At 42.4% G+C, this 12,926-nt stretch overlaps 1 protein-coding gene across 1 annotated transcript in view; it reads right to left on the reverse strand.

The window, feature by feature from the left end:
- Positions 1 to 12,926, reverse strand: part of EIF2AK3 (eukaryotic translation initiation factor 2 alpha kinase 3) — a 43,741-nt gene that overhangs the window by 19,023 nt on the left and 11,792 nt on the right. Inside the window, exons 3-4 of the mRNA XM_086747447.1 lie at positions 3,389 to 3,583; positions 1,210 to 1,340 (exon numbers count right to left, since the gene is read on the reverse strand). Of these exons, the coding sequence (XP_086603573.1) occupies positions 1,210 to 1,340; positions 3,389 to 3,583 (326 nt within the window). The remainder of the gene's footprint in view (positions 1 to 1,209; positions 1,341 to 3,388; positions 3,584 to 12,926) is intronic.

The following is a 12,926-nucleotide window of genomic DNA, read 5'->3' on the forward strand; positions in this document are numbered from 1 at the left end:
GTACCCAAAGTTTATTAGGACCAGTCTGTCAACCACCAGGAGCCCAAACTGTCTCCCTAGAAAATTTACACCCTTATGGTAAAAGTCTGGCATATTTTATATATTCAGATGATTTATTATAAGTTTTTATTTCTCTGGATTAAAAATTCAGATCTATCCTGTAAACTCCATAGCAGCCACACCATGTCACCAGGAAAGTACCTCTGGTTTTGACTACAAAGACAGGAGGATTCTGGTGCACAACATGTCATGCTATGTTTCTGAGAGAGACGTATGAAGGAAAAAGCATGTTTTTATGACATACCTCACCCTGGCAATATCAGTCTCCACGAACTAAGGAATCCAAAACTGATCTGCTAATCTACTGGAGTTCTAATCAGGTTATCTGGGATACACTAAAGATGCGCAACCTGTCAAATCCTGCTGCAAACAGAAGAGGGAGCAGGGGAACAGAGAATGACTAGCTCTCCACTAAACTGCTGGGCAGTTATTGCATCTACATATGGCAACCAGTCTTTTAAATTTGTATTTTACAAAGCAGGTTTTGGAGGTTTTTTAGTAGAATACATGTCTATATTTTTACAGAAATCTTGATATATTAAAACTCCACTGTCACATACTGAACTAGTTTCTAGAGCTTGTAAAAAACACATCACCCACGTTATGAAAGACACAATGTAGATTTAAGAAAGGGACTTTAAAAAAAAAAAGACTGAAGACATTTTGAAATACCAACTTAAAATGAAAGCTAAAGACACCAAGTATAAAAAAAAAAACAGTGATAGTTACCATGACTAGGTGAAGAATTTAAAAGTGAATCAGTAGGTCCTAACAAGACTTAAACTGTCTTTAGTACAAAAATCAACAGTTGGAACACACATTAGTGATGTTTGTCTTCTGCAGTAGAGCAGTGACAAACTCTTTTGAGGTATGCAAGGACAAGAAAAGTAATTTTCATTTGATTTAGAGGGAATAAATACGTACAGATACCTTTTCTGTCTAATCATCTATAAAATTGAAGTTCAACACATTTTTCAAAAGCACTGAAGGTCAAAGACCCCAGCCAACAGTCTGGTGCATTCCTTTGGTTAACAATCTAAACTTCCTCGTGCAATTACTAGTCTAATGAGAGTAAAAAGAAGGTCAAATCCTTAAAACATTACGTATTAAGAACCTATCAAATTGTTTCTGAACCATTCTTACACTTACTTTTCATTGCCACTGCGTGGTCCAACAGCACGGACTGTTTTCTGCGTTCGGTGTAACAGGAGTGTCTCTTCCTGTTCTGTTTCGTCGTCGTCCCACCGGCGGCAGCCCATAGCTGAGCAGATGTACTTCACCTGAGGGACAATGCAAGAGAGTCACACATGGTTCGAAGCTCTGAAGAGCTTCAAGACAAACAAATCTAATCAGAAGCAATATGCAAAGCTAACAATCCTTACAACACATTTTTGGCTAGTGGGCAATTTGGAGCTCTGTGATTTCAGATGCTTGACTTGAGGGATGTTGAAAAGCCTGGTTTAGGAGATAAGGGCTTTTCAGAACTAGGATTTTTGAAAGATGCTACTAATTCTACAGTTTAGCATATTTTGACTACCTTTTGACTATATTTTGCACATATTTCTTCTTCTAACAGAAAGAAATCTTATCTCTCTCTTTTCCCACTCTTTCTACGGACATCAAAAGAACATTCTGGATGAGGCTCAGAGCCTCATCCGAGGCTCTGGATGAGGCTCTGAGCACCCTGATCTAGCCAGAGATGTCCCTGCTCCTTGCAGGGGGGTTGGACTAGATGACCTTTGAAGGTCCCTTCCAACCCAAACCGTTCCACGATTCCTACAAGACCCACAGCATAATTCTGCTTCCACGCCATATTTGTCTCAGCATAACTCTATTAGCTTCAAATGAAGTACTACTGATTTACATAAAATAGCACCAGAGCCTTCCCCCTTCGCCTTGCCAGTTGTTACAAGGGAAAGATCTTATTTAACTCTCAGAGTCACACACTTTGCAGCAGTCCCACTCTCAAACAGAATTTGGATTATATGAGCACTCTGTATTTTGAAAAGGGAGCTGAACACACTTTTAGGAAGTCTGAATCGACGTCGTACTGCCAAAGACAACAGACTGCCCAAACTCTTAATGAGGAAGAGTCAGGCACTGCTTCCTGTATGAGGCACCTTTGCTAGTGTGAGCACAAGCCAGGAATCAAAGCAGAAACTGAAATTTCCACTTCCTGAACAGTGGGGGAAGAGCAGACTGGTGGTGCACAGTGCCCTCTGCTATCAACGGGGAAATCAAAATGATTTAATGAACTCTTGTTTTGGGTCTGTGCTCCTCATCACTAGTGATGACGCCACACCATGTCATAAAAGTGTTCTACATTAAAATGTCTGGTCAAAGTGAAAAAAAAAGATTTTGTGGAAAAATAAACACTGGAAGTTTAACATTTCAAAACGGAATCTATTTTTTAGCTTGTTTTAAAATGCACTGACATTTCTGATTTAGCAAATGTCTGTTCTGCACTACACAAAGTATCTACAAGCATTTTAATGACATCTGACATTAAGGAGGGGGAGGGGAATGTCAAGTCTAGGACTGTGAAAAAGCAATTAATTCCTTTGCTTTTTCTAGCCTTTTTTTCTTCTGTGTTTTTTCAAAATATACAACTTTTAACCAATGGATTCCAGAAGAGAAAGACCTTCTCAACTAGTCAAAAGCAAGTAGTTTTCATCTTAACTTTTGCATATGACTTCAAAATGCAAGGAGAACTTATTCTTGGAGACTGGTTCACTGACAACTACAAGTCTTAAACTTCTGCGTATGTTTAATGTTTTTCTTGTTTTCAATAGCTGTCCCTCACTAGTTGTGAAAAATCTGAAACGAGTTGTGAAAGAAGTGTGCCACACAAAGCTGTCTTTGATATTCAGTAAGCTGAACAGCAAAGTCTACTTCAAGCAGAGCTATATGATAAAGCTGAACTCCTCTCCCAGCTCAGTGGAAAGGGGTCATCCCTCTTTTTTTTTTCCCTGCACTCACCTCTGGTCACAAAACCCCTATCCCTGCCCTTGTGCTGGCTCTGGCACTCCCCAAACCCTTGCCGAGCTAGCTACAGCTAACCCAGCACAAAACTAATCCAATAAAAAGTGAACACTTTCCTGTTGGGTTAGCAAGTTGAACCAGCTTAGCAAAGGGTGAGAGAAGTGTTAAAGCCAGTACAGGGGATACAGGAGGAGCTCAGAGGCAGGAGGAGATTGCCACACCATCTAACTGCACCAGCCCGCTGTGTTTGCTGCCCAAGAAGCTCAGATTCTGCTCTTCTGTGCCGTTCAATTATAGTCTTGAGCAGTATTACAGTTTAAATCTCCAGAACTTTTCAGGCTCTTACCTTCCCTGAGTATGAGCTCAGCCCATAGGTCGTCAAAGACTTGCCCCCAACTAAGACAACATCCTCGCCAAATTTGTAGGATGATTCCAGAAGAGATTCAACTGTGAAAGGAACTGCTTCCATGCTCTCTCGATCACGATCCCACTGGAAAAGGTCCCCATCCAAGGAAGGGATTATCATCTTATTTCCAAATACCTAAAAGAATTGAGTTGAAGGTTAGCTACCATTTAACCACGATTCTATCAAAACACACAGATCACAAATGCAAACAGAAATGCTGTGTAAGTACAGTGCATTATATTCCAGGATCCTGTTTCATGGTTTTGCATCCCAGAGTCTCATTTTTCAAAGTTATACTGAAGATAGAAAACGTTCAGGCATTCAAATCAAATCTGTATTTCACTATTCTTAGTTAAAAAACAGTTCAGTGTGTTCACTTCTACTTTAGGCAAAACATTTTAAAGCTCAGCCAGTAAATAGAGATTGGTTTTCATCCAAACTGTAGAAAATACGATATGGTGAGAAGCACTCTTGAAGAGACAGTCACTGGTTGAAGTGGAAGGCTTGCAGACTGTTTGTGAGAGTTTCGAGACAGTGCTGTTGCAGGAAAAGTTCTACTTCGTTGTTGTTTTTTTTTTCCCCAGAGCTAGTTTACTGCTAAACACAGAATCAATCATCCTCTCTAGAACAGAAGATTGAATTTGGTTTCAAAAGAAAAGTTGAGGCTGTATGTGAACTTTTAGAATTAACAACTACTCCAAAATGATCCATCCTCCTGTAAAGCAGAGAGCGCAATTACTGAGATCACAGCTCACGCTTCACCTTATGTTTAAGCATATTGTTCGTTTAAAACTTGCCCACCTTTTCTTAAGCATACAAGTGAAAAAAAAACAACCAAACAAACTTCACCGGGATACAGCATTTCATCCATTACACTGCGATTTTCAAGGAGATCCTAGCTCGGAAGTATGAGTCATTGTCAATGGGTACTAAGGGACTTATTAAGAAACTCATTATCAGCATGATAGACCATAACTAATACTGTGGAGCCACAGTGGCTGCGTCCATCAAGAAGAGTGAAAAAACTGTAATCCTCAGCTTTTGAGGATATGGATTAACATGGAAGATTTTAATGCTTTTTCAGAACCTCTGTCCATTTGGGCAGTATCCTACAACCTAATTATATTAAATTCAGATACCTTACACATCAGGATTTAAAGACTACTTCTGGTACATATATATTAGTCACGTTAAATAAAATATTCCTGCTCAGACTTCAAGGCACAGATGTGTATTACGAAGCCATAAAAAGATTCAAGAGGTTTCTGGTTATTATTTCTGCACCACTGTGAGCATGTGAAACCACATCTTCTGCATGATTAAAATTCTCTCTAACATGAGACTTTTTATTCTTCTTAACTGGATCACAGACGAACAAATAGCATTAAGCAAAGTTGGGATTCACCTAAACAGGGAGGCAAAGACAGATCGTGTAAATGTGTGCATATCATGACTAATACCTCTTCCTTACGCTGTTTGACACACCTCATTCAAAGAGTAAATTTGGGTGAGTTACCTGACAATGCTACTGACTGTATTTAAGATCCCTAAAGGACTCAGCACTGAGGTTTTCTGGCTTTGAAATGCCTCATGATGACTGACAATTAAAATAAAAACTTCTCTCAGGAGCACAATGTGTAATTGAAGAGACGATAAAAATAATCCCCTGAGAGTAGCTGCTAAGTTCCTTACACAGCAAAATGAAGTATGGTCTTTCCCTCCCAGATATTTACCTTATGGTAAAAAAGGCCAAACATCCTGGAAGAGACACTACGTGAGATCCGTGATGCACAAGGAATGCTGCATTATGGCCTGCCATTGGGGAGGAAAAATACACACACACACAGCTCTATGCATACGCTTACAGAAATAAACCAATAAAAAGCAAAAATTTGTGTGGGGAGAGGTCATTTGTAGAAGTCACCTGATTAGTGGAAAAACAAGGCAAACGAATAAGGTTTACAGAAACATTCATATTCAAGAGCAGCCTTGTGATCTTGAGAAACAAAGGCATGCAGATTTTGGAAAATACCTTTTTAAAAAACAAAAGATGCCAGTGCCAAAGTTGCAGCTGTAACCACACTGGAGTATCTTGTTAAAACATTCAACAGAGAAGAGCAGTATCATAAAATGTTTCTGTAATACATTATTTCAGAAATGCATAATAATTTTGATGACAACTTCCAGCCTGTGCAGCTGTTACTTTGCATTAATAAATCTGTACGATTCCTGTGGTCCAGCTACCTGCAAGTAGTGTGGAGGCCCGTGCTTATCTCCAGCAACGCGAGATATTCCATGTATAAATAAGAATGAACAACAAAGGTTTCTTTGTTTATTTTTAAAGTAGCTTTCCAAATATACAAAAGTCAAATCAGCTCCTCTACCACTGTTTGAGCACACAGAGCCCAGGCCTGGCAAACCCAGCCATCGACTGACTTCAAGTAGGATCCTGAAGAAATTCCACTGGTCACCAGTCAGCTAAACTGGTACAGCATAGCCAAACCAGGCCTGTGCCAGCGGCAAATGGACAGCCAGTCACAAGTTCAGACTTTCTGGTGTGGTTTAACCCCAGCCAGCAACTAGAGCACCAAAGACTCTCGCTGGAAGCCACAACCGCAATGGCTTTGTAAGGCGGCGTGCTCCAAGGCCTGCAGACCATCCCACCAGTTTGGGAACAGAGGCGGCAGCGGTACAAACCGCCCAGGAATCGCTGCTGAGCAAGCGGGACTCTTGGTGGGTGACTCCACGAGCTCTGGGGACACTTAACCGTTTCCCTTGTCCTGAAGCTCTCGCTCCGGGACCCAAGTAGGAAATTTCCCACTAGCAAACAAGCAAAACGTTGGCCATTTCTGGGAAACAAAAATTCCAAATTCCCAACACAAATGAAGATGGCTCAGCAACACGCACTTGTCTGCTCCCAAGATATGGGTCAAATCAGGTCATGGCTTGTGTGCCTTCAAAAATTCCCCCACAGTGGGGCACTGTCCACTCATCTGTTAAAACCTCTGTCCCCACAAGCTGCAGAGGACAGGTCAGACCGTTTCGGTCAGCACTGCCGTGCTCCCAGCCGCGAGGGTACTTACGGGAGCAGCACGCCCTGCGTGACATTGGGAAAGAAAGGCTGAGAAAAGACACAACTGCTGTCGGTGGGCACACCAGGAAAGGGAGCGCAGGCAGCGGAAAGAGCTATTGCACTGAAGGACAATGCCAGAGGACGAGCAGATGGGGTTAAACTGACCACGAGTAAGTGCAAGCTAGACATTTCAGTTACTAACCATCAGAAATGTGGTATTTCACAACAGAAACCAAACAGAGGGGGAAAAAAAAAAAAAACACTTTAAGATGAATCTATTTATAAATGGGATTACAGGTGCTGACAAGGGACTGCACCTGATTACCACAAAGGTCCACTTTTACTAAAACAGCTTTATTTGAAGAAGGGGGCAGGTATGCAGATGTGCACACAGGTAACAAAAGGCATTTGCCGGCCCTTGTGGTGACATCTTTTAAAAGAGCAGTTTAGCCAGAGGCTTTAGAAGGACAGAAATAATGACAGCTGCTAACCGAGTGGTGCGGCTCGTTCTCCAGTACATCAGAAGCAGCAAGGGGACTTTCCTTGAAAGTAGGAGCGACTAGCATCGGCATGCGGCTCAGGTAAAGGAATGACATCACCCTGTATCTCAAAAGCATTACCTCATCTCCTAATCCAAGGAGTGAGTCACCCAGGCAGTCAGCTGCAAATCTCTTGGCACAGAAAATGTAGGTTACCGCGATGCACTTACACATCCCTCTGATCTGTCAACGTAAACAGCTATTTGTTCAGCTTCACTGGTCAGCAATATGGCACATAATTGTTAAGTGGCTTGTCTTTCAGAAGTCACACTTAAATAAACCCCCCACATTAACTACGGAGCCCTAAATGAGACGCTGCTCTTTTTGCTCATTAAGAGTTGGAAGCTGGAGTTCTCCATTGGCTCGGCGCAGGGTGCCGCAGCCCTATCAGCGGCACTGGCTGCTCAATCTCCAGGCCGACTGGTGAGGTAATGCAGTTTCTAAAAAGCCTTCACAAAAAAAAAAAAAAAAAGGCAAAAAAAAAAAAAAAAAGCATAACGATCTGAATGGCATACGCTACCGGGGAATTTGCTGTCTAGACTCTTTACTGGAAAGGAGGGCACCACACGCCAGGTTCCACGGCAGGTTGATCGGTGCAGGGAGAAAGCTGCTGATTTATAGCAGTGGAGGGAAAAAAAAAAAAAAGGAAAAAGAAAAAAATTGTGTAAACAGAGATCAAAACAAGCTGAAGTACTAAAGCTTCCATGAGCTGTTTAACAATAAGTGTGACATTCATTTCCCATGCCTAATGCTCTTTATCATAGGCAGCAAAAATCAAGCCTGCTCACATGCAGACACATCTGAGACAAGCCTGGTGCCAAAACAGTCGGTATTATCACTTTCAGATGGGCTGGACTTTCCAGCAACTCCAAGGAAATAACTAAGCACAGGTGAAATATTTTCCTTAGAATAGGAAGTGTTACATCTTCATATTTTTCTAACACTTCAGCTTGTGGTTTTTTAGCCTTACTCTTGCAATAAACTGCAAGAGCTTAATTCCAGTCACTAATTAACTAAGACTAACCTATATGATCTTCAATGATAAGGGTACCAATTTTTTTCCTCTGTGATTATCTCCACAATAGGATCACTGTCACAAACAGGATCAAAGCCAACATCAGGCATGTTCTTAAGAAAAGCTACTTCTCAGTGAGAACTATGTCTTTTAAGCCCCTTTAAAAATAATCTAGGCAACATATTAGAAGCCACATATGGCAGCTTCACTCCAAAGGGCAGAGACAAGAGTCTGTACAAACAAATCTGGGAAAGAAAAAGCAGTCATTGTATGTTCCACATTAAAAAAAAAATAATTCCATAGGCATACGGTAATATGAGTATTTCTGCTATAAATGTTCACAGTTTTTTCAGGTTTTATATACATAAATAGATATATATACACACACGTATACACACAGGGCAAGGTCTTGAGATGTCCCTAGTTCAGGGTGGTCTGGAACTGCTTTATTCTCCGCTCTTTTTTCACATGCAGGCAGGGAGGTATCTGCACAGATGCACTAGTTTATGACTTTATTCTAATATAAGAGGTCATTTCCCCTCTTCAGCTTGGATTTCAGGATGTGGATTCATCTGTTTTCCCTTCAGCTACCTGCAGAAATCCCAAAGCACAGGGTAGTACAAGGGTGACGGTGTCCTGTTACAAACAGGCAAACCCTGATCAAAACTGGAGTACGCTGGGACGAAGAGGCCAGCTCGGATCTAAGGAGACATTTTTCTTCTAACTTTCTGCAAGGCCCACAACATCACCACTTCCTTAAGAAGAGAACAAAGAGCCAGGCACTAGTACAATCTTTTGGGGGGGGGGGGGGGGGGGGGTGTGGAAAAAGCTGTTAAGTTAAGCAATTCCACTGCCTAAAGCACTGGTGAAAGAGCAAAGTATTCTTCAGAGCATGCAGTGCTGTCTAACCAGCCAAGGAAGAAGAAAATTGACTGCAAAGTTGAGTCCTTGATTTACATCAGTTAAATCACCTTCTGAGACACGTTCAAGGGCAATGAGGAAGCTGAAGCAGGAAATACCAACAGACAGGTGGCTGTTTTGTCTAGAAAAACTTTCCTTCTTGTGAATGCCATTACTTCTGATCTCGGCGCGATGCTTGTTTACAGAGTTGTACCTGTTCCTGCTTCTGTTAACCAGCACACGCGCCCAGACGGTCCTCAGCACCAGGACCGTGAGAAAGGCCGCACTTGGACATCTGATGGATTTTATGGAGCTGTTTATGGAGGCAGTGTTATCTGGCCTTCCCCCTCTGAAGAGACAAGGGCCGGCCTGTGCCAGAGCGGCACATCAGAGAAGCTGTGGAAATGGCTTCCATCTTAGCTGGGGTGCAACACACCAAAGGGCACACCAGGTCTGCAACAGTAAGTTTGAGTTTCTCACACCTCAGGATGATTTTTTTTTTACCATCAGGCTGTACGGCTCACCCAGAAACAGGAGTTCACGAGATCTGTCAAGTGACCAAACCCAGTCCCCGCTCCTGCCCACGTTAAGATCCATACGACACAAGTTTATACCCATTACGGTCTGTCTTCTCCCTCCACCACTGCCCATACTCCACGAGCTGGTAGTTTCTATTTCATTTTTCATTGGTTAGAGAAGACTGGGCCAAGTCATAAATGTAACCTTCATGGCCCTATGTTTTGTGTACAATGAGCACACGAAGTGATGCTGTAAACCCGTGCGCGGATGAGCGCTAAAGAACTCATTTGAAAACTCTTTGTCTCTCTCCTCAAAGCAACAACTGCAACATCCTTCCGGCAACTTTAATAGATGACTATAGTTAGCATCTCTGTCATGATTCTACGCTTCAGATCTTAAAATCTGATCGGGTGTATGCTACTAGGGTCCTGACAAAACTGGTGGGGTTTTTTGTTTTTTGTTTGTTTAGTTCTTCACACAAACAGTGCAAAAATCAACCCAGCAGCCTGAGAATGATACTCTCCTTTCCAGTATCAGGGGCACAGTATCTTGTTTGTCTTAAGTTTGCCATTAAAAGAATGAGTCCTACCCTGTCCTCTGCCCTCCCTTGAGCAGCCATGCAGGGAAACAGTGGAACCGCAGTGTGTTAACTACCCTGCTCCAGCTCCAAACTGGACCAGGTCCCCAGTACCGTTTGCTGTGCAATCAAACAGACCCTTCTTCTGAAGACTAGCGAACTAAAATACCGCCGTTACTTTAATCATAGTCAAACCAGATTTGGGATTTTGACTACAGAGATGCCAGCCTGCTCTGCTGCCATGGTAACAGACTTTTAAAAACTGTTCTCCTTAATAATAATAATAAAAAACCTCACAGTGCTTTAAGAAAGACTTTATTTTGACATTATTCCATCCCCCTCTTTAGTGCGGTAAGTTTTATTAATAAAGACAAGACTGCAACAGTCTTCTGGAAGTTAAGAGCAGCCCTTTCTGAGACAAATCGGAGCTGCTGCTACTGAGCCCATCACTGAGCTCCTTAAAATGAACATCTCCAGCCCTGCCTGGACGGGGGGCTTTTTTAGATAAGGACACAGAGTCCACATGTCTCAAAAAATTAAGTCACAGAGCAGCTCCTATGGGAAAGCAGAGCCCAGTTCAGGAGAAGAACAGAACATGGCAAATGCACAGTCTCCTCCTTCAAGGGTGCAAAGAAAGTAGAGGGCACCGCACCCTAGTAACACGCGGTGACTCTGACAGAAAGATTAATAGTTACCTGCCTATGGAGGACAAAGTCCAGAGAAATTCGGAAATGAGATGTCAGTGGCTGCACTGCTAGAGGAATGATTTGCTAAACTGTCTAAAATGCCTAGCACTTGAAACAGGCACTTTCTTTTACAGATAAAGACGCAGGCTGAAAGCTCAGAAAGGCCTTAGGGCAGAGTAAATCACTCTGTTGTGTTCTGGACAGCTGAGCTCCAAATACCTAAGTTATCCATTCCCTGTGCTGAAATAGGTATTTGTCTAGGCTTTGCTAGAGCTGATCCATTTTAGTATCTGTAAACACCAGAACTGCTTAACAGCCAATACAAAACATGCAGTGTACCATATGTAATTAAATTACAAGCTACTATAAAGATAACTAAACAACAGAGACAGCCTAGAGACAGCGAGCTGATGGTAAACATTCTTTCCAAGATTGGCAGCATTGCATTTTGACCACGTCTGAGTGTGGCAGATGGTGATACATTAGCCCAGAGTGACTCAAAAAACTTTCCTGGCTTTGCTCAAGGCAGAGCATCGCTTGCGAGGACTGGGGCCAAGAGCTCCTGTATCATACCAGCCACAAGATCTCGCTCCACAGCTCCCACGTGTCTCGTAACGGAAGCTGTCACCCCCTCAAACATCCATACAGTGCGAGTTAGAGTACACATCAGCACTTTATCAGAGCTAATGCCATCAAGTGTCAGCAAGAAAGCCACCAAGCTGCAGTTAACAGGAAGTCTTTTGGTTTTTTTTTTAATTGAACAAGACACTGAACTAAGATGACTGTCTTTGAAGATGTGCAGTTTCGATAAATACGTGAGATCACTTGTCTAAGCGACAGCCCTACTTGCCACCCCTTCCAAAATCACAGAGCTGCATCCAGTAACTCGGCTCAGGCATCCATCAGCAACTCCCCTTCTCCACAGCTTTACCACTTCACATTAAAAAGGTTGGTTGCACTTCCTAGAAAAGCATAACTTCTAGCTATCCAAATATTTTAAAACAATCAGCCTTTTGCCAATGACTTTTTGTCCACTAAACATCATTAGAAGTTTGTTTTCAGGAGAATTAAATTTTATTTTTCTTTTCACCAAGAAAGCAGCAGTGATCTGTACTCAGAAATCCACAGCTCTCTCCAGCAAGTTTCCCCAGCCTGTCACCTCTGTATGGCCACACACATCGTGCATATTTCCAGCAGCAGAAGTGAAAAGATCTGCTTGTGCCATCAGGAATCATCATACATCTGCGTAGTTAAAGAGCAATCACATTTATTCTCCGCTTGCAAAACACAGGCTCCACTTCCCTCGACAGCCCTAGCCAGCCTTCTCTGCCTCAATCGCAATTAGAATTTATCTTCCTTTGAAGTACAATTCTGGACACTCACTTCTTATTCATTGTGAGCTTTTCCAGGACCATTTAAGACACTAATATCTCTCTCTCTCTCTCTCCCCGCAGGCACCACAGGGTCACATTTCCTTCTCCTGTAGAGAAATTGAGATGGCAGCTGATAACCTGTCACGGGATCTCTTTGTCAACAGCATTTTCAGTTTTAAACTGGGCACCTCCACCCTCCAACAAAATTGTCGTTATCAATCCCCACATCTTGTATTTCGCTCAGTACAGTTTAATTCCATTCCTATTACAGAAAACCTGTACGATGGAAAACTGGACAATGCCCCAGCCTTCCTCTACAGGAATGATACCTCTGCTGTTGGAGCATCCGGTGGCCCTACAGCTGTCCCAGGAGCACACAAAAGTAAAGATGAGCTACAGGACACAAGGAATTCTACTAGTATGCTAGTAGAAAACTAAAACCATACCTCCTTACCTGTAAGGAAACAGATCTTCCCCAGAGTAGTCACCTCAATAACAAGTCCAGTGATTTACAGCGATTTGAGGCTTTACAATGGGTCGCAAAATACTACCGCTAGAAAGTTTTGCACGTGCTTTCAGGCTTAAGAGAATCAACTTGTTATTCTCTGTACATGGAAGTCTGACCCCACGGCACAGCATTTGCTCCTGCAAGCAGCCTGTATGGTGCACACAGACTCTTCCAAGCGCTAAGCAGGAAAGATTGCTTCTGTTGCTGGTGTGCCCTGTGCCAGACATTTTAAGATGCACAAATACATTAAAAGTTAAGATTAACACCAGTGAGCAAGGCAGAGTCATT

This window comes from Chlamydotis macqueenii, chromosome 4 (genome assembly GCF_036417535.1).
Source record: "Chlamydotis macqueenii isolate bChlMac1 chromosome 4, bChlMac1.mat, whole genome shotgun sequence".
Classification (NCBI taxonomy): Eukaryota; Metazoa; Chordata; class Aves; order Otidiformes; family Otididae; genus Chlamydotis; species Chlamydotis macqueenii.